This window comes from Squalius cephalus (genome assembly GCF_949319135.1).
Source record: "Squalius cephalus genome assembly, chromosome: 12".
Lineage (NCBI taxonomy): Eukaryota > Metazoa > Chordata > Actinopteri > Cypriniformes > Leuciscidae > Squalius > Squalius cephalus.
Genome location: NC_137133.1, coordinates 32,510,914 through 32,533,735, shown reverse-complemented (window position 1 = coordinate 32,533,735; position 22,822 = coordinate 32,510,914). Strand labels below are relative to the sequence as shown.

The 22,822-nt window shown below is 37.3% G+C and overlaps 1 protein-coding gene across 2 annotated transcripts in view; it reads right to left on the bottom strand.

Annotated features, from left to right (window-relative positions):
• Positions 1-22,822, bottom strand: part of atad2b (ATPase family AAA domain containing 2B) — an 88,542-nt gene that overhangs the window by 3,479 nt on the left and 62,241 nt on the right. For both annotated transcript variants that reach the window (XM_079888478.1, XM_079888479.1), the window contains exons 25-27: positions 13,923-14,501; positions 13,309-13,439; positions 3,303-3,431 (exon numbers count right to left, since the gene is read on the bottom strand). In XM_079888478.1, the coding sequence (XP_079744604.1) occupies positions 3,303-3,431; positions 13,309-13,439; positions 13,923-14,501 (839 nt within the window). The remainder of the gene's footprint in view (positions 1-3,302; positions 3,432-13,308; positions 13,440-13,922; positions 14,502-22,822) is intronic.

Genomic DNA, 22,822 nt, shown 5'->3' with positions numbered 1-22,822 from the left:
CACTACCATTCAAAAGTTTGGGGTCTGTAATATATATTTTTGAATTTATTTGCTAAAAAATACAGTAAAAACCGTAATACTCTGAAATAATTACAATTTAATTATTTAAATACGTGTTTTGTATTTGAATATATTTTAAAATGTAATTAATTCCTGTGATGTCAGCTGAATTTTTATCAAAAGCAGTGTGAAAATCCTGGATGATTATTGTTTACTGCACTTTGTTATTCTTCTAGTTATTTACCTATAGCGACTAATGAAACAGGAAGTCTCGAACATTCACAGAACATAGCTTACTGCAAAATAAGGTAGATAAATAGGTTTTCTTTTGGGCTTTTACAACTTCAAAATCATACAGGTTTTGATAGATATGAGAGTGCGTTAATGATGACGGACGCAAACTATACCTTTAATACACACCTATGAGAAGCAGAATTTTAGACCAATGAGATTCCGCTGTGGGCGGAGCTAAGATAGCATGAAAAGTCACAATGACTTTATGACATTGTGATGTGTATGGCTAGAACTCCACTTTGCGTTCTTTAAAAACAGAAATGGATTTAATACAACTCTTTATCTGACATGGTAATTCTGGTTGAGGTCAAAGTATACGGCACAGGACAATGCGTGAACAATTAACAAAATCATGTCCAATTTCTGCTATCCTCAGTGGATCTCAGCACCGGTCCACCGGCTGCAAAAGATCCAACGATCTGACAGAGTACAGCGGATTAAAATGTAAACACATACAGCTTTTCCAGATGGCCTCGATCTCGAATCATCCTGGAATTAATAAATACGACTCCATTAGGGTGCTCTCAAAGAGGAATTGGTACACAACATGCAAATTAGCCTTCAGTCAAGCCGGCCATAATTCCTTGGAGCAATTCTAATCTGTTTCTGCTGGGCAGCTACCATTACTATTGTATTTGAGAACAGCGCACATAATTTCCCAGGAGGACGTGCGAGAGCTCTCTACCATTGGCGCGCCAGTGTAATTTAGACACACAGCAGCTGTTCGGTGTGCCGTGTTCAATCACTGTGTATCCATCTCCTCTGAGCCGCTGTCACACACGACACATGACTGAACTGAACATTATGAGTCATTAGACAGGATAAAGCTACTAGTTAATAAGGTTCTTTCTATTTTGTATTATACTGGCTCAGCAATTATTACTACAAATAACTGAAGATAAAACTATGTAGTCATCATTTTGCAGTCATTATAGCTAAAATACAGAGGTACTAAAACATTTTTAAGCCAAATATATTTATGGTCTAATCCAGTGTTTTTAGCAGGTTTTGCTTCAGGACCCAATAAAATAAAATAAATAAAATGGATGTATTTATGAGTTGACAAAATCAGAACACAAAATAAAAATGAGAGTAATTTATTGTGAAGCCGTATTTAAAGTGTCATGAAACCCCCCTGTTTTAACCTGGTCATTTACACCTCAGCTTTGAAAGAGACCAGAAAAAAAAAAGAAAAAAAACTGTGGAAAGCTGTGGAAAAGAGGGAGTGTAGAGGGTGGGAAGAGGAGAGAAAACAACCAAAGAAACACAGACCTGTAAAACACTTATTTCTCAGACAAATTAATATTAAAATATGAGCGGAGGATTTTTGGTCTACATTAGTCTTCTGTGTATCAGAATAACCCATTGTGTCATCGCATTCATGATTAGACGTACCGCTGTATCAGTGTCCTTATTTGCACATATATATTTCATTTGAAGAAGACTTCATGAAGTATGTGCGCATACAGGGTGCTGGGTTCATGTTTGGAGCAGGTGAGTATGTGAAATATGTTAGTAAACACGCTTGCGGTTCGTATATGAACTATGTGATCTGCGTTGCCAGTGTTGTTAAACTCATAGTGGCGTTTCGCACAGAAACCGCTCCCATGTGCGCTCCACATGTTGTTACAAATTAAATATTGTTAGTCATATTTTCCATGTGTTGGTAGTCAAACTCCAGTTCTGAAATGCAAACAACACTTTTGCTACTGTACTGAGGAAACGTACACTTAAAACACGCATGTCCGAACTCAAAGCTGAACAGGCAGAGGTGAACGAACAGCGGCAAAATTGTTGTCACATTTGAATTCTCTGCTGCTATGCAATCTCATGCATAATACAGCACAGTGATTGGATTAAATTAGTCTATTCTCTTGAATAATACAGTGAAACTGATGACGTAAAAGCGAACTCTCCAGCCACGGCCATCCAGCCAATCATCACTTCAAAATAACGCATATACCTCACTTTTCTTGACGTTAGCTTTTGATTTTTAAAGTGGAAGAACGAAATGGCTCAACAAAAATGAAAAAAATAACCACCTTTCCTTTAAAGGGGTGATATAATGCCCTTTTCACAAGATGTAAAATAAGTCTCTATTGTCCCCAGAGTATGTGAAGTTTTAGCTCAAAATACCCCACAGATATTTTTATATAGCATGTTAAAGTTGTCACTTTTTGAGGGTGAGCAAAAACGCACCGTTTTTGTGTCTGTCCCTTTAAATGCAAATGAGCTGCTGCTCCCAGCACAGGGGGTGGAGCTTCAACAGCTTGTGTCCTTTTACCTCATATAGACATGCACTGAAAATTTCAAAAACTTTTAGCTTTTTATGTTCAAACAGGAGTCGGACAATGATGGAACAGGACATTTCTGAATGGTTAGTTGATGATTTTAGATAGTTTGTGTAGTTATCTTCTAGTCATTGATTAGCATATTCTGTCATGATAATCTATAAATGGTGTTCCCGGGGCGGGGTTTATGCAAATTGTAGGGTTAGTGATGTCACTAACCCGGGAGGAATGTCGTGTAGTCTCTACCAGCCATTTGTTATAGTCCTTAAAAAGGAATTTCTTTAAAAGCAAATATCTCCCTTTGCTTTGAACTTTGAGCATTGTAACTTTGCAGATGTTGTTTATGTTCAAACAGCAACATTACACACTAACTAAAGTTAGAAAAGTGAAATCATAATCAACCACCCCTTTAATAATAAACATAATGAGTGCTATTGTTGTTTTGTGATTGTAATGTGGTGTTGGCATGTATATAAAATCAAATAAAGCTAATAAAATATTATCTAGTGAAAGTGTACGGTATGCTATCATGTGGTACAATTACCACACAGAAGCCTCTCTTAAATATAGGTATGGCCAATCTTTTTGCTTGTGCCCATGAAGCTCACATGTAATTTGATAAATTGCACAACCAGTAGGGCCATAAAGTCATTGAACATCATATTGTGTGTGTGTGTGTGTGTGTGTGTGTGTGTGTGTGTGTGTGTGTCACTCAACCTCTATAAGATGGGTCTTGTCGTACTCTCTGCGGTGCTGGTAAATACACTGGCTGAGCACAGAGTAAACTCTCTCCAGATGATCCACACTGAAGCCCTCACATTTCACAACCACCTGCTCCAACAGAGCCTGAAACAGAGGAAAATAAAACACCATTCAACATAAATTTCTTTCATTTACTCTGTTCATGTTATTCTAAACCTGTGTGACAGAAATTTTGAACACTGTTTTTAAAGCTCTTTTCTATGCAATTACAATTAAGGTTTCACACCTGGCTCGTTTTGGAGCATTTGTTTCGGAACCCGCTGCGTTTTCTCCGTTAATTCGGTTAGTTTAGGCACATATGAGCACGGCAATCATGCTCAGATCTGCACCAAAACAATCGCTCCGAGATCACCTAAGCGAGGTGGTCTCGGCTCAATTGAAAACAAACCCTGGAGCATGAGAAAGCAATCCGACCCAACGAACCAAGTGGAATCATTATTCATAATGGAAAATGTGTTATATAAATAGCAGCAGTGTCTGATTCTGTGAGTTTTTGTGGTTGAAAGCCAAAGAACACCTCTTTATCTTAAAATGTTGTGTAACTGCTCAGATGAAACACTGATTCCCACTCTAACAGCATAAATTATAAATATAATTAAATATACAGACCCTTTCCAAAAAATATGAATATCATGGAAAAGTTTATTTATTTCCATAATTCCATTCAAAACGTTAAACTTCCATAGATTATAGATTCAGGGCCCACAACTTAAACGATTTCAAGTATTTAGTTGTTTATTTGTACATAATTTGGGCTTCCAGCTCATAAAACCCACGAAAACATGATTTCAAAAAATTAGAATATTACATGAAATCACACAGTAATTACACAGTGATACCATGGTCATTGAACCAGGTTTTGGTTATTTTGGCAGTGTGGGCAGGTGCAAATCCTGCTGGAAAATGAAGTCAGCATCTCCATAAAGCTTGTCTGCTGAAGGAAGCATGAAGTGCTCTGGAAATGTCCTGGTAGACGGCTGCGTTGAGTGGACAGCACAGTGGACCAACACCAGCCGATGACATGGCTCCCCAAACCAACACAGACTGTGGAAACTTCACACTGGACTTCAAGCATCTTGGATTGTGTGCCTCTCCATTCTTCCTCCAGACTCTGGGACCTTGGTTTCCAAATGAGATGCAAAATTTGCTCTCATCAGAAAAGAGGACTTTGGTCCACTGTGCTTTATTAAATCCAGAGTCAACGCAGCCGTCCACCAGGACATTTCCAGAGCACTTCATGCTTCCTTCATTCTCCAGCAGGATTTGCACCTGCCCACACTGCCAAAAGAACCAAAACCTGGTTCAATGACCATGGTATCACTGTGTAATTACTGTGTGATTTCATGTAATATTCTAATTTTTTGAAATCCTGTTTTCGTGGGTTTTATGAGCTGGAAGCCCAAATTATGTACAAATAAACAACTACAGTAAATACTTGAAATCGTTTAAGTTGTGGGCCCTGAATCTATAATCTATGGAAGTTTAACGTTTTGAATGGAATTATGGAAATAAATAAACTTTTCCATGATATTCAAATTTTTTGGAATGGGTCTGTATATCATTTATTAGTCATAATGGGAATCAAATCTAAGTGTTAGCATGTCACAACAGCGACACAAAGGCACAATAAGCCTGTGGAGTGAACTTGTCAATCCATCTTGATGGATGATACAGAGGAAACTGACCAATATGAGGACCGTTTTACTCACGTGTGACTTGCATAAACACCTTTTGGTATGCTTTGAAATGGTGCCTTGTGAAAGCGAACCGAAACGAGTAGAATATGCAACATGATAAACAAATTAAATCCCTGTTTCAGAACAAAGCAAACGATCGGCAGGTCTGAAAACGCCCTGATAGAGAACAAATCTTTCTTTTAAGTCTTTCTAATAAGTTGGTTGATTCGGTTAACAAAACCAGTCTGAATAATTCATTTGAATTGGACTTATCTGATTCTCGAATTCAACTCACTGACTTCATCCCTTTGCAGTGGTTAACAGCTCAGTGAGGGAAAGATTATCAGTGAAAAACAACTTAATTTTCAGTCTGTTCATCAGACAAAGCTTCAGAAGACTATTTATGAACTCATTTTATAGTGCTTTTGTGTCCGTTTTCGCAATTATAATTGCATGGAAAACCACAAAAAGTCTTTAGAATTTCTCCTGTGTTCTCCTTGAGTTTGGAACCACATTAGAGCGAGTAAAGAAAGACCACTTTGATGGGTATGGTCAGATTGGATCTGAATCTGCCAGATTTGCCAAAGCAGAAATAATGTTCTTAGCTTGGATGCCTAATAGTATTTGATTCGTTAATGGCAGGAATAATGGCTTGGTTTTGTTTTTTTCAGAGAGAAAAGCTCTTACACTTAAATGAGTCATTTTTGCTTAAGTAAGATCTGGCTCTAAAGGAGGCATCTGGAAGTGAGGTAATGAATGAATCACATATAATCCTCATATACACACGCATCAAGCATTTTTGTAAGGTTCATGGTGACATATGAGAGGCACAGTCTGTCTCTCATTCTGATTTTCTTGGGGAAGTTGGACCTGCACCTGCTAACACCTAACATTTCAGTCAAGCATTAAAGCCGCTGATGAATGTGCGTCCTGTGGTTTGCTGTGCTGTAGTGGAAAATAACTGCGGTGTTTGGAATAGTCTTAATTTGAAAAGGCTTAATTTGAAGCTGAAGTTTAATGACATTGTTTTAGTTTCTGGAGACCTAGCTACAAACATGCAGTGAAGGAAATGGGAGCAGTCTGTCTGTCTGTGGACATACATTTTTATGTCAAACGTTTTAGTAAAAAAAACATGCAGATTAACACTTGTTTATTAATACCAATTAATTTAAAGGGATAGTTCACCCATAAATGAAAATTCTGTCATTAATTACTCGCCCTCATGTCGTTTCAAACCCGTAAGACTTTCGTTCATCTTCAGAACACAAATGAAGATCTTTTTGATGAAATCCGAGAGCTTTCTGTCCCTCCATTGACAGCTACGCAACTACCACTTTGACGCTACAAAAAGTTCATAAAGAGATCGTAAAACTAATCCGAATGAATCGAGCGGTTTAGTCCAAATTTTCTGAAGAGACTCGATCGCTTATATGGTGAACAGATTTAATTTAGGCTTTTATTCACATATAAAGATTGATCAGTGAACATAAATGGAAGCTCAACTGAACCTGCTTGACAAGAACAAACCTCTTGGTGAAGCTCAGACTTGCTGCGTAACACGAGAATGAACCTCACTGGTTCTCGCACATCAGGCGAACATGCTTCTGTTTACCATATCTAATGTGTGAGTTGATGAATATTTATATGTGAATAAAAGCCTAAATTAAATCTGTTCCATCAAATAAAGCAATCGAGTCTCTTCAAAAAAAAAAAGTTTGGACTAAACCACTCAATTCATAAGGATTAGTTTTACGATTTCTTTATTGACTTTTTGAAGCGTCAAAGTGTCAGTTGCGTAGCTGTCAATGGAGTGAAAGCTCTCAGATTTCATCAAAAATATCTTCATGTGTGTTCCAAAGACGAACAAAAGTCTTACGGGTTTGGAACAACATGAGGGAGAGTAATAATGGTAGAATTTTCATTTTTGGGTGAACTATTCCTTTAATGAAAAGCAGTGCTTAATTTTGCTTCTGACATTAAACATTTTGAATTCATTTGACTACAGTGGCTGTCCGGTTAAAATGAAAGTTACTCTGACTAAAAAAAAAAAAAAAAGTGTGCCATTTTAAGCTATACTAAATATCGATAAATGGCTGAAAAACTTTTTTTAGCCATATGACCCAGACCCACCCAGCCCTAGTTATATTAAAATTTCCGAAATGTAATGGACTTTAAATGTTTGAGATGACATGGCTCTATTCTGTCATTTTCAGGAGGAATATATTTCAAGAAACTGCTCTACTCCTCTAAAGACCTGTTGAAATGTCAGATGTACTTATGAGAACTGAATAAAAAACTGAGTGGGAAAAGAAATGAACATCTACAGAGAAGGTAACCTCCAAAAGATAGTTTGACCAGATGAACACATGCAAATGAAACAACTCTGACAACATTGAGCCCCCAACACGTACACCAAGGAAGAGAGGTCAGCCATCTTCAAAAGCAATTACAATCACGCCGACAGCTAATTAAGGCACATCATAATTACCTTCCATTTCATGCGCAGCTCCAGAATGCAAGTATTTACTGTTTGCACTAGGTTTAATTAAAACGCCTCAGACTTCACCGTGGCCTTTCGATTGACATGTTCATCACAACGATCCTCCGGCCAATCGTGAGCACATCAAATCGCGCTGGGACAAGTTATTACTCAGACTGCATTGGTCAGAGTCAACATAAACAGTGCCAGTTTCTGATAAGGTTGGAGCCAGAAAGAACAAAGAGCACACAAGCACAAGGCAGTGTTACCGAGATTGCAAAAACACAGCAGTAATTGAGGATTCGGGTTTGGTTTTGGGGAGACATTTAATGAGAAAAAGCATCCCCTACAGATAAGTTTGAAACCATATCTTTGCAGTACGATGACAGCCCCTGAACCAATGAAAACAACCCAACGTCTTCATTAAAAACCACTGGAGGACATTGAAGGTAAATATCAACATACTGAATAGCAACATGACCAGAAAACAACTCCATGCTCAGCCCAAGCGTGCAAACAACCAAAGTCTGTAATATATAGATATTATTAGTGACTTTATTAGTTAGATAATTGTGTTCTGACAGAAGTGTCAGTTCCAAAATCTAAAAAATGGAATAAATAGTGTAAACTACACATATATGTATATGTATAATATCATAATACAATTATTTTGAACTTATTATATTATTTATTACTTTGATCAAAAACTCTTAAAAACAAGGCCAAAAAAAATATTGATGTTATTGCCATTATTGCCAGTCGTTATTGTATAAGATATTATTGCCAAACCAATGTAACATTATGAATGGCAGGAGACAAAATGCTAAATAATTTGCAGTAAATATCACAATTCGCAAACATTTCATTTACAGGGATTAGCTGTGGACCCTGCTGTTCCTCCTCAGTGTCACTGACTGTGGGAGAACGGTCATGGATGGCAGACGCACTCCATCAACCCTGAATACAATGATAATCCTAGCTTTAAAAGATTTGTTCACACAGTCCATTTGACTTTCGCTAGAAGACTTGTTTTGTAATAACCTAACCAGCCCAGACATAAATATCACAGATGAAGTGATACAGAGGCATTGTGGGTTTAGAACAGGTCAACTAACAGGAAGATTTAAAATTTCACAGCAACAAAGTTAAAGCCTCAAAAGCATTTTATTCTATGAAGTATTCCCAATAAAATTGGGTTCTGATTTTAGTTCTGAAAAGTACAAATATTACTGTAACTGCTGCACACAGATATACAAAAAGGTCAGCAAGTTATAAATAGTTTGCAATATAAGAATGCAAAACAAACCTACATAAAAAAAGAGAAAGTAAACTGTTAGTCTGCTTGAGGAAGGCCAAAAGAAAAATATCACAATACACTGACATATCTTGCTTTGTAGTTTATCAAAAACTCTTTGCTTCAAAAGGCCAAAAAGTTACATCACACAGAACAAAGATTTTACTTTATATAATGAAACACTTAATCCTTAGTGAGTGACCATGTTGTGTTAATAAACCACATTAGACAAACCAATAAAACCAATACTACTGTTCTTATTACGGAGGGCTATAATTGCTGAATAATTCAGTTATAGATTTTGTTAGTATGTTATTATAAAGGCTCAAAGGAGCTAGATTCATGTGTGGCATGTGATTAAGCCAGAAATGTTGAGTGAAAAATAAAGGACAAGAGCACTTCCCCGTTTTTAATGTTCATACAAATCTCTGGTGCGCTCCAGCTGCAGATGTATAATATATTCTACTAAGACAAACTGAAAGCTGAAATGGTCAAGTTAGAGAAGTGGAACAAGTGATGCAACTGTTGTGGAAGATCCACAAGATGAACTGTGTAAAATCAAACCTTTGAGATTCATTTGAGACACATAAGGCTGTATTGTGCTGCACAGGGTAATATTACTATTTCACACTGAGATGGAAAAGATATTTCTTTTTATTCCTGAAAAAAGTAGATATAGTAGAGACCACCGATATTAAAATAATAGTTCACCCAGAAATGAAAAGAAAACGCAGCATAAAAGCAGTCCAAACTATTTATGCAATGTATTCAAAGTCCTCTAAAGCTAGAGTATACAGTATATCTTTGTGTTAGAAACAGACCGAAAGGGACTGCAAACAATGTGTGGACAAACACCATTGGTTCTAATGTATCTAAGTGTAGTCAAAATGATCAAAATGCACATCACAAACTAAAATATGAACACATTAAAAATATTGAATACAGCCGAAAAAGCATAAATGTCATCAGCTCGACACAGCAACTGATGGGTTCGACATGAAATCAATTGCCTCTGGGCTTAAAGTGACACATATCAAACAAAGTTTAAAAACACAAACTTAAGGTTTGAACTGCCACATGTAATACTGTCTTATGCAGTCTGATGTGCTGTCCAAAATGTCAAATCTGTAACTCTGGTTCTAAAACGAGGATTAGGGTTTGGCCGATCAGAACCAATTACATCTCCAGTGACAGCAGCAGTAAAGCAAAGATATTGTCAAACTGGCATGACATTTACGTTTGGTTTCTTTGAAATGGCCGTGCATCTATTTTTGCATACTACGATGCATCAGAACAATGGAAACAAAACGGCTCATTAGCACATAAATGGCGTAATGCCTCGTCATCATTGTTCCTGTGTCTAAACAGAGATGACAAGTATAATTTTGTACATGCTAAGACAGATGTTCTATCAACACCTTTTCCAACCGTCTGGATAGAGGGCTGTTCTCAGCTTGGCAAGTTTGGCTAAATCCATCAAATACATGCACAAGCACGTTTAAGTTTGGGCGAACGGTACCCTAGCATAGCACACGTTTATGTTTGGCTAGCGCTGAACCATAGCAAAGCACGTGTTGCAGGTTGGCAAGATCTATTTCCTGGCATGTGTTTTCCATAAGTCTAGTCAAGAGATAATTTATTTTAGCTCTCTTCACACTTAAACATTCAGAGCTGCTGAGAGCAGGAGAAAGAACTGACTGAAAACGCTTTATGAAAATCAGGAAAAATATAAATAGATCCAATTATCATATTTAGCTGAATTAATCACATTTAGACATTCTGCTTGTTTATATATGAAAGACATGTTTATTCAGACATGCTTTAATAAGCATGCTTTTAAGAAAACATTAAACAAGAGGATAAAACCTTTTACTGTGTCCAAGGCAAAGACAGATTTAAGCGATGGAACAATATGGCCATGATCACAGTATGTCATCAAGGGAGAAGACAACCTTTCCAAATCTAAAGGATCTCAACTTGTGTGGTTTTTAGCTGCTCTCTGGTCTTTAAATTCAGCCTTATTATGCATCCAAACACTGACACATGATGTGATGCTGGCTTCTTGCGATGCACAAAAATACCAAGGCAAGATGAAACTCATAGTTTGCGGTGACGGCCCTTTAATTTCAAATGTATGAGGGCCGTGCTGCGCAGCAAAAATGTCAATAGTAATGAGCGCATCTCCAGTCAATGAATATGAATGAAGCACAGGAAAACAGCCACCTTTTCATTCCTAATATGTGTCAGGCATTTTGCCACCCCAAAGAGGAGATACCTGCTTAAACGGCAACTCTCACCCCACTTCAACGGCAATTCAATTTGTTCCATAAGCCAGGGATGAAAAAGCAATTATTCACAGCATCCGTCACTTCACGATCTGTTTCTTAAAGATATCAGCCTTTTCTCGGTAAATGAACAAATAAGCCAGAGGATTAGTGCCACGCATGCTTCCGGGCCTTCGCCCCCCCCATCGCTTCGCACAGCCCAGCGGCCGGCGATCTGTGTAAGGAGTCCTCAGGGGGGGTTTTCATGATGATGGTGTGATAGATGATGTGGCGGTGGGGTGTGTTGTGTGTCGTCATGCGATAGAGCCGACTGCGCTGTTTCTTCTTCAGATCTGAGCACTACAGTTGGCACTTTGGAACTGGTGAGAAGAAAACTCGGCACACCTGCCATTTGCTGTTTTGAAAGTGTAAGTCTCACACATACTTCACTCACTACTTAGCAAATAGGATGTGCAGCACATTAAGTCACATTAGAGGGCGTGTTCCGTATGGCATACTACCATACCACTCCTAGAAATGCAGTATATATATTGTTCACTATATGCATGGAATAGCAGGATATCACGCTATATTTGCACACGGCAAGGGATACTGTACCTCAAAATGCAAAGCTATTTGATCTGCCATTTTAAGTGTGATGAATGGCATATTAAAAACTTTTTTTTTTAATAGCCCTTTGATTCATTATTTGATCAGACTGTCAAAATTGAAGGTTGTTGTTTTTCCATTTCAATTATTGCATGATTTAATTCCAACAAGGTAATTAAATGCGACTAATTTAATTAATCAACACTACAGTGTACTGAATGATAGAGTAAATAGCATAATACATAAAAATGTTTCTACATAAAAATCATTGTATATCATGTCAAAAAGTAATATACGGTTTCACACAGCATTTAAAAATATTGTATATGATATAATAAATATAGTAATAACTATTATAACAATATTAATGATAATACAATTTAAAATAATTAAAAAACAAGCAAGTAATAGGCTGTAAAATTATGCAAGATAGTATTTCATTCCAAACACATGCGCTGCATCCCAATTTGCATACTATCCGTCCTTAATAGTTTTCGAAATTTGAATTAGTGTCCCAAATCTTAGTATGCTGAAATGAGCATTCCAAAGATACACGGATAATCTTCTATTAGACTAATAATTTTTTTGCTCAAAACCGACGGTTATGTAGAGAGGTTTGACTCAAGATTAAAAATCACTATCTAACCTAGGGGTGTGCGATATGACCAAAATATCACAACATGAGTAATGTTATTTCAATAAAAATATTTCTAAATAATTATTTTTGCTTTAAATATGGGCTTTAGAATTTCCAAATTAATTCTTGTCACCATTTTCAATATCATAAAAAATCCACATTGTGAACTTTTTATAAAGGTACGTTTGGTAATTAACTTTTAAATGCATCATTATGCAAACACGAGGAGAGTTCTCCGCATGAAAGACCGAAGACTGGCAGATCAACGTGCTTCTACATTTCTCTCAGATAAAGTAGGAAATTAAATTAAATTGAATGTGGAGGATTTTAACTGTGACAAGATGACTGACAGGGCAGTTTAAATGGTGACAAGATGCACACAACTAAGAGACAGAGCAGTCAAAAGCGCAATTATGATGAATTGGTTTGTCCCAAAGCTTGCCAACTCTTCTGCCACACACTCAAAAGTATGTACTAGAAGTAGTTGAATTGGGACGCAGCAACCCATTCAGGAATATGAACTTCTTGTTGTGCTTGTAAGAAGAGAAACAAAATCGAAGATTGCTGCCCTAATTTGATGAACTTGATAGCAAATAATGAAATGGAAATGAATGACTTAGCGAATGAGAATGAATGAACACTTCCAAAATTGTCTAATGATGATGATGATGAAGCAGTCTCCACACTGATGACTTTTTCCAAAATGAGTTGATGATTGGAGTGATTTCCCTCCTTCTGAGATCAGTGCATTACAGCACAGCTACAGAAATGCTAATGCGCACAGAGAGCTTATGGGATGTGCTTATGTATGTTACCTCAGAACAATCACTGAAGACACAGAAAACTGCATTTCCAACCCATTAACCTCAATAATTTGATGGGGGTTATGATATAGGTTTCAGAGGTGGAAAAAATCATTACAATTTAAAAAAAGAAAAAAAAAATGATTAAACCATATTTTAAGCATTTCTTAAGAATATCTTATATTAATTTCCATCTCACCTCGAGCCGCTGGTGGTCAACCACGAGAGCAGGAGGTGGTGGAAGTTGCACAGCCTCCTCGAGTCTGACAGCCAGCTCCTCTGAATCGGGTTCGGATGGACCTTTGACATATTTCTTCCCTTTTGATGAACCTATAAAAACAAAGCAAAGTCACACTATGGAAAAAAACCTGAGCACACGAGAAACGGACAACACCTGGTGAAGGAAAGGCATGTCTGTAGCCGTCTAAGAAGAGGCGAGTCCTCAGGGTGTTTCTGTTGGTGTATTTAACTCTCGGCAGGAAAACGCTCACAAACAGATGGTGTTTTGAAGTCCAAGTACAGAGTATTTTTCTCCAAACTGTGATTAACCGTACAGTTGACTATCAATACTTAGAATTTTTCATCGGTCCTGCATCTTTTATGGACATCTGTTAAGACTAAAGAGTTATTTTGGGAAGTTATTTATTTAATAACGCTTAATTAGATATGAGAATTACATATAACTATGTTTATTGCAGTGTTCTATGCATTTTAAAATCTCTAATTAGAGTGCATAAACATTTTAAATATATGAAAATATGTAAAATAATATGCTTAACTAGTACTTAACTAGTAAAATCTAACGCGCCATACCTTCTATTTCATGGTCGCCATCAGACACCGTTTCCTCCGCTGCTGCCACATTCTCCTCTGCATTGCATTCTGGGGCAGAAGGTTCTTTATGCTCTGCTGGTTTCTCTTCAAATGCATCTATTTTAATAGAGTCTACCTCTGTTTCTTTATCTAGAGCATCACTATACACACTGTCCATAGATTCATTTCCATTCACACACTCCTGTGGAGCGGGGACCGTCGGGACCTCTGAAGGCTCCTTAACGCTAGGAGCTTCCTCCGAGGGAGTCTCGATGGCCTCCTCTTCGCCCTGAGGGTCCTGATTGGCCGTCGGCTCACATGAGTTTTCCTCCTCTGTGGAGAGGATGTGTCCATTGGCCTGGAGTGGGTGTTTCTCAGGATGGAGCTCCATTGCGTCACAGGACGACTCGTCCTGAGTGAGACAGGCGTCACCTTGCGCCATTGCAGCCGAGTCATCCGCTCCCTCTTCCTCATCTGGTTCATCATCTTCTTCTGCTTCCTCCTTTTTATAGCTCTTTTTCTTCCTGATGATGCCCCGCCCCCAAATCGGTCGCCGTCGCAATTTTCGCTTTATGTTATCTGAAGAAAAATAAAGATTTGTGTTAAGTCAGCTAAGACAGCAAACACGAAATGCATGTATTCATTCAGCAAATAAATGAACACATCAGAAATATGGAACTACGTTTGGCTAGTATATGTTTGGGGTATATTGCAAGTCTTTTATTAAATGTAAATTAGAAACATATTTCAATTTCTTTTATTTGTGACTCCAAATAAATAAAGAAAAATCACTGGATGTTGATATAATTGGAAACCGCATCAAGCATCTCGTGTCCACAATAATGCACATTTAGATTTATAAAATCGAAAAATAAATTAAATAAATATATACTTATATATAGAAAATTAATAAACATTTAAAACAAAAGAAAAGAAAATACAAATATAAAATAAAATAAAAGGCAAAGGCCTTTAAATATGGCATCTACTCTGGTTAAGGTCTACTGTTTCTGCACATTTAGATTTAACAAATATAAAAATATATAGGAGTAAAAACTATTATATATATAAATAATTATATTTATAAGATATAAAATTAAATAAAAGCTAACAGACATGAACTAAAAGCCACAAAGCTTTAATGGGGTGTTTAAACGTGGAATCTAATTTACTCTGATTAAGGCCCACAGTAATAATATAAAAATTACAGAAGATTTGTGATGATAGCAAATTCAACATACTGTACCGCATATACAGAAACACTTGGAAATCTTTAGAGCTATGCAGGACCTTGCATTTTAATAACTTACATTCACCTCGTGATTCTCACTCCCTAATTACATGCAAAATCCCTGTCAAAATCACGGGTGTTGGAAGCAGGTCTAACTGTTCATTAGACATGACTGACTGCATGATGAACTTCTCACCCTCATGTCTCATATTCACTCAGATGACAACGAGAGAGAGAGAGAGAGATGGAAAAAAAAAAGGAGTGTTGTCATGACCGTCACTGGAGAGTTTATGCTGAGCGCTCCTGAAACACGGCGAGAAAAATAGACAGAGGCGGGTGGGCCAATCTGTTAGCACTACACGACACCTGTCCACTGTGTAATTGGTCGGAGAGGGAGAGAAAGGGGCTATGGAAAACGAAACTGAGGGGGAGCATTGCTCAGCACGCAGGAGGCCATGCTTAAAGTTGTAATTGAAAACAATGGACGGCAGCCCAGATGTGCGCCATATATCAGAGCCCTAAAGGATTGGGCTAATTTTCCTCCTCCGGCTGCTGGTGTTTCCTATTGGGCTTTCAGTGACTGAGTAGTCACACTCCACTCAAAATAATGGATTCCCACACTACCCCTCCTACTCTAAATACAACAGGGTTTTTTTTTTTTTTGTTGGTTTTTTTACGGAGAGGTTGATTGCAAAACACTTGGTTCTCCCTTCGGATGTAATCAAAATGATCGAGTGAGGTGTGGGAGAGAGAGGGAACAAGCAAGTGTAAGAGAGAGAAAGAGAAGGACCTTGGAGATTGCAAACATATGGATAGAGAGAGAGAAGAGTGAGTGAGTGAAAAATGGAGGGGGGGAGGGCTTTTCCAATTCCAAAAATGTAGTAAAAACTTCAGGGTGAAGAGGCTAAAGGTCTGATGCTGTAAAAATTTAACAGGCTTCATTCCACACATTCCTCTGCTGGATCCACAGCACAGGTCTGGGGTAACAGGTCTCGAGTTCAATAGTTGGGCTCTACCTTCTGCAGTAACATTGTCTGAGATCCTGAACTGGACGATAAGTGTACCTGAAGTGGTACGCAGATTGTGGATTTGTTTTGTTAGCCTAGTTATGATTCATGATTCATTTTGTAATTTTTTTTCCTCCATTTTGAATGAAAGGAACCAAAATATGTGCAATTTGTGTGAATGACACTCTACGGAATACGGTTGTCAGTCCTGTATTTGAGTCCTTAATACGGTTACGTTCATTCACAGTTCAGTCATTTATGGGATTGACAACCATATTCTATATGAATTCACACCCGTACATTTTCAGGAGACACAACCGCATTCTTGAAAACCCGTGCTGTGTGGACAGAACCGGACTGGACAACTAGTTGTGTCATGTCATACAGTGCGAGTGATGTTGTGGGGACGGAGATATGAGCTGTGTGTCATCTGAAGGTTTTAGATCCAGTCACTGTTCTCAAAGGAGCTGCTCCTGTCAGCTTTGTGTTCTACGCGTGACTCAAATGCTCCGCTCTCCACCCAGATATAAAAGCTTTTGTTGGTAAATGAAGATTTGACATGAATTCGTGGCTCGATTAGACTTGTCGTATCAAAAGTTGTAAGAATTCGCCATCTTTGATATTACTTTGACCACTTTCTCTACGGATACTGGTAAGAGAATACAGACTTGACTCCAGTTGCACGTTCATACAGTACAGAGAGTATTCGAGACGCTATTGTAAGTTGCTGTTTGAACAGGACATTTCGAGACTCACACCTGTTAAATGTGGTTGTCAATCCCAAAAACTGACAGTGTGAACATACCCTATATGGGCTATTCTGCTGGGTCGACAATTTTTCTATTGTTCTCCATGTACATACTACATTATGTACTTATTACTAGGACTAGGTATTGACACAAATTTCACAATTCGATTCGATTTCGATTCACAAGCTTGCAATTCGATTCGATTTCGATTCCGATTCGATTCAATATTGATTATTTTGGATATCAGGTACAATACATGGCACATTTTCGCAATGAAAACAAATCTAACTACCGTTAATGCTGTAAACTATGGGAGTCAGTTGTAGCCTATAGGCTTCATTAGCCTACTGTTATTTACTTTCCACGGTTGAAACACTGATTGAGCGATTCCATGTGACATGATACGGACTTCGATAAGTTGTACTCTATCTTTTAACACACTTTCAGATGCTTATTCATGTTTATTTCACGCTGTAACTGGTATTATTAAGGCGGAAGAGAAGATCACGCCACAGCGCCAAAACGGTATTTATGAAATCTGATAATTTGAAATCTGAAACTTTTTCATATCAAAAGTAAAGCACAAAGATTATTGTGATTTATTGGATTCATTCGTCAACTGAGAACAGGATGACTCATCGATGCTTGGGATTTAAGAATCGATATCGGTTCATAAAAATGAGAATCGATTAAAATCAAGAAATCGATATTTTTTACCCAGCCCTACTTATTACAGTAATAATAACTGGGTAATAACTAGGTACTAACCCTGAACCTAAGCCTAAATCTAACCTTAACCCCTGTAGTTACTTTATATTACCCACTATTTTCTTAGATAAGTACACTGTAAGTGCATGTAAGTACATGTAAGTACACATACTGTAAAATAAAGTGCAACTAGTTATGTTAGGTTAGTCACTTGGCTTTGTTATGTTGTTAGGTTAGTCATTTTTTTCACTAACATAAAGTGAATAAAGTAACAAACCAAATCAAACCTAGCCTAAAATAAAATAAAGTGACTAAAATAACATATACACGTTTACACAATGACAGTCAAAATTTCTGCCTTAATATATAATGATCAAATCTTAATGATGGGGCTTTGGGGTAAACTGGTCAAAAAAGGTTGGGAATAAAAGACTTTAGACATCATTTTGCAATTTGGTTTGTTGCCACCAACTGTGCAGAAATTCCACACTGGATCTTTTTGAACCTTTAATTTGTTTAATAAACGCAGGTGGTATTAGGCAATGACAAGCTGCATCACCATCAAGCAACATTTTAGAGAACTTGCACAACCCACCAAGACACTAATCAATGTTTTAAACCTGTTGTGTCCATCAAGACATATGCATTTATGTAACAGGCCATAAACGGCATCTGAATTTAGCATCGACAGCAACAGTATCAGTCCAGATTGACATACATGTGCGTGACAACTGACTGTGAATACACATGAATAGCAAATTAAGCGAAACTGATGAGCCCCAGATTTAACAACCGGATGGTAGAAAGGTGCATGCAGCAATTTACACAATAAGCTCATTTCTTCTGGCTTGCTGTTTTGCCTTTTTTTTTTTTTTTTTTTTTTTTTTTTTTTGGGCCACACAAGACCTAATTTGACATTTCGGCCAAATCACAGTACACAATAGCCGTGACTCGCTCTAAAGAGACCCATGCAGTGCATCAGGCCCTAATGATGCGTAATTAAGTCCACAAAGGCTCAATGTATTTGTGTGTGTTCAACCAGAATACTGGGCTTATGATTGAACAGCACTACAAAGGAACTAGAGAACACCAGCCTGCTTGGACTGATTGATAGGGGAAAATAGAAAACTTGTACTGCTGGAGGACATATTGATGTGTCCAGATTGCATCTGCTGCAAAACGCTGACAACAGCATGATTGAGGCCAGATCATCGTCAAAAGCTGCATTACAAGAGAGTAGAGGAGATCTCCAAGATGGCAACATTACAAACTTTTATGTTTAATAAAATGCTAAGCATAAAACCTAAATTCAATATTGCCTCAAAAGCAATAAATAATAAAGCTAAATAAATAAATAATAATAATAAGCAGCAACGATTATCGGTCCTTTGCCCTCTGGTTTTGAAATCAGATCCATGACAGAGCCAAAGGCAGACGATTTCCAGCCATATAAAAGTCCAAGCTTGACAAGGAAAGAAAACAGGCTGTGGCATCAAGGGCTGTGTATCATAACCCTTGGGTTTCACTGTTAGTGAAATGCAATGCAATATCTGTATTATTAAAACTTCAGTCAAAGTCATAAAACCCCAGCTTATCTGCTTCTGATATTTCCTCACATCAGCCTAACACTGCTTTTCATGTCGACCAGGTAGATAGAAGACTAGCTTGAGGATTATGATAAAGCTACAGTCTTTAATGTTTAAGCCTTGAAATGCTTTTTGTTTGTTTCCCTCTCACGCCAGTAGAAGATTTTAACGATGGGACGTCTAGCCGCGCTATTCTAGACATGTGGACGTGTTTCTTTGTTGCTAAAGCAACAGGGTACATGCTTAACTGATGTGAATAATCGAATGACACAAAAATATTATTCTAAACATTTCAGACAGAGAAAAGTTGATGCTTAATTTCTGAAGTTTTAAAAAATAATCCTCACTCAAACTCAAAATAAATCAATACATGAAAAATAACCCATGTAAAACAAATAATCAAATCAAATAAAACAATATAATAAAAAAAAATCTAGCATCTGAAAATTGTACATTACATTGTATAGTTTTTGGATAGTGAGTTTATAGAGAAGCTTTGCTTCAGTCGTATGCGTCTCTACTTTGAAAATAAAAAAAGTGGCAGAATAAAGGCTAAAATAAAAATAAAACATTACATGAAATAAAACCATGTTATTTTCATGTAAAAATTCCAGACTTGAGTCCAGCTGGGCAGAATAACTCAACTAGACAGGGTTATTTTCTGGTGCTGAGGTCAGCTGATGAGGCTCAGGTCATGGTGATCCTGAGGGATGCTGAGCTGGATGGAGAAGAAGCTTCTGTCATTCACATGTGGACTGATGGATCTTAACTACAGCATCTGCTTCAGAAACAACAGACCAGAAAAAAAAAAAACTAACGAGAAGGATGGAGAGAAAAAGCTTGCCAGAGAGAACTTTCTTTTCACAGCCTCGCTGTGTTTGTGAATGGTAGGGGTGTTGTTCCAAGGCCCAGAATAAACCCAACAACACAGGAAACATATTCCAGGAAACGGAGAGATGCAAGAGTGCGAGAAAGAGAGAGAGAGAGAGAGAGAGAAAAAGATGGACAATAATGAAAAGGAGAAAAAGAGAGCCGGGGGAGATGAAAAAAAAAAAAACAGTTTGCAAAATAGTATAAGTTTGCGTACGTGTTTATGTTCCTTAATGTAACCCCTAAAATATCAGAGGCAGCGCTTTTTCATCATCTCTGTGTGTCTGCTATATAGATTTCATTTATAAATGTCACCTTTCTAAACATAGTGATTACTCATGGATAGCTCAGTTCTCTCGGCCACGTACAGGTGACCTTTGTGGCTATTTCAGGGGAAATGAAAATATAAAAAAAAAGTATCTTTCATATAAACATCCGCCAAAAGTAACGTGAAGACATTTCTCAATAAGAAGGACATAGTATTTATATTTGAATATCTATCCATCTATTTATCTATCTATCAAAATAAAATAAAAAATGTACATGACAATACAGTGTTTTTGGATAGCGAGTTAATAGAGATGCTGTGAATATCTATATTTTCAATAAATAATTCAGTTATTATAATTTATTTTAATTAGCTATTGGTGATCTCAAAATAAGAAAGTTGCAGACACATCCCAGGAATTCACGGATGAACCTTTCGCCATTAAAGGAAAAGCAAGAGAGAGGTCAGAGGTCAGCAGTGTCCAACTGCCAAGTGGATACTTTGGTCATTACCTGAGAGGAGCCCAGTACTGGGCAGGGAAAAGTTGTTATTCCCCAGTCTTCCCACTTTTAAATAATGCATGAGAATTGTTGAAGCATGAACACACAGTCCCAGACGGTTGATATAAAAGTGTGTGTGTGTGTTGTGTGTGTGTGTGTGTGTGTGGAGGAAATGCTCTTCTTGGAATAGCTCAGCACTTTGTAATAATTAAAACTGCCACTGCATGCATATTTAATGCGGCGCCAGGAATATTTAGCTGTGCACCCCCCCCACCAGTACCTGCCAAAACATCACCTTATCTTCCATTTATTAAACTGTGCGATAGCATGCAAACAATACAGCAGTCACTTTTAGGCCCGCCTTGTAGGGACACGTTTTTCAATAATTACTTCCATGATGCAACAGTGAGAAAACATCGCTCTCTGCTATAAGCTAATGAACAGGTGAATGCAATGGATGAAAAAAAGTTGAAAATTACTTTTTACAGACACTATGCTAAAAACCTTGCCTGAAGATACAGATGGAGATTTACTCTAAAGGACCGACATACTTTTCCATGAGATCTTATCATTTAAAAGACTTGGGATTTTTCCTGCTTGAAATAAATGGTTGATGTGCCCAGTCCACCCAGACCATTTATTGAAATCAAGTTCCATAAACCGCTGATTTAGATTTTTTTTTTTTTTTAAATGCAGATTTCAACCAATGACAACAATATATTGAGAATCCATACGTTTCTATGAAAAAACAACAACATTTACTTACATTTTATTGTTATATTCTAATTATGTAAAAATGTTCATCTTGCAAAAAAGTGAGTAATAAAATTTTGCTGCCCTCATTAAGCTTTAAACAATTTGCCATTTAAATGGAGGGCAACAAATAAATGTGTCATTTTTATCAAAACAATACTCATTGTTAAACAGTAACTTACATTTCAAATGAATTGATTATTAAAATTTGAAATTGTATATGCAATGCAAATAATTTTACTACTAATTCCATTGCACATAATTCTACTATTAACTGCAACTGTGTATGCAATGCTACTCTATTAATATGCACAGTACATTTAATTGAATATTGACTATTTGACTCTAGAAAATTCTACCTCATAACAGTTAACAGTAGTTGTGTCCCAAATGACGGACCATACACAATGCACTTATTCTATGCACTACGTACTCTACCATATAGTGTATGAAATGTATAAGGATATTGTGTCATCCAGTCCGGTAGCCCCATAAGAAAAGCTGTGACAGTTGAGTGCATGAAGTGTCCAACAATTAAGAGCATCATCCAGGTATTTGAAGTGGATATTTTCCTTTTGGAATCAGTGTGAAAACACAATTATTTATACTAAAAACGGCATAGAAATTGGGATGCACCTAGTGATTTAGCACCCCCCTACAGAGTATTGGACAAGATGTGGATAGATTTTTTTTTCAGCAATAACCTTGACTAATATAATAAGTAGACTTCTGGAAATAAAATGCAATGCTCCAAAAGGTTATTTAAATCCAGGCAGGTCCATTCTTCCTCTGGAGCAGCTCATTATTCCGATAGTTCATTGTGAAACATGTGGCCTTACAATGACACTAATTCCTGGAGTTACTTGAAATTCCTGCATAGATGTATAGGTGGGCCACGCTGTGAATGTTATTAAACGTTTAATAGCGAGCAAGAGAAAGCCATGTGAATCGGATCTGAGGTAAATGAGCTCAACAGAGGAGAACGAAGGAGAGCCGCCACACGGCTGAGCTTCACACTGCAGAACAGCTCACGCTCACAGTCCAGGACACGGCTGGATAAGGCGAGTCGGAGTTTGACTAGGACTATTATTCATCCATGGACATCCATTTGTCTGCTATTTGCCAGTACAAACCTGTCTGAGGAAGATTATAAAGCTAAACAAAGTTATTGATTTCAATTACTGCCTCTAAACGTTAAAAGTAAAAAACTGGCAAAAAGGCAAGTGTG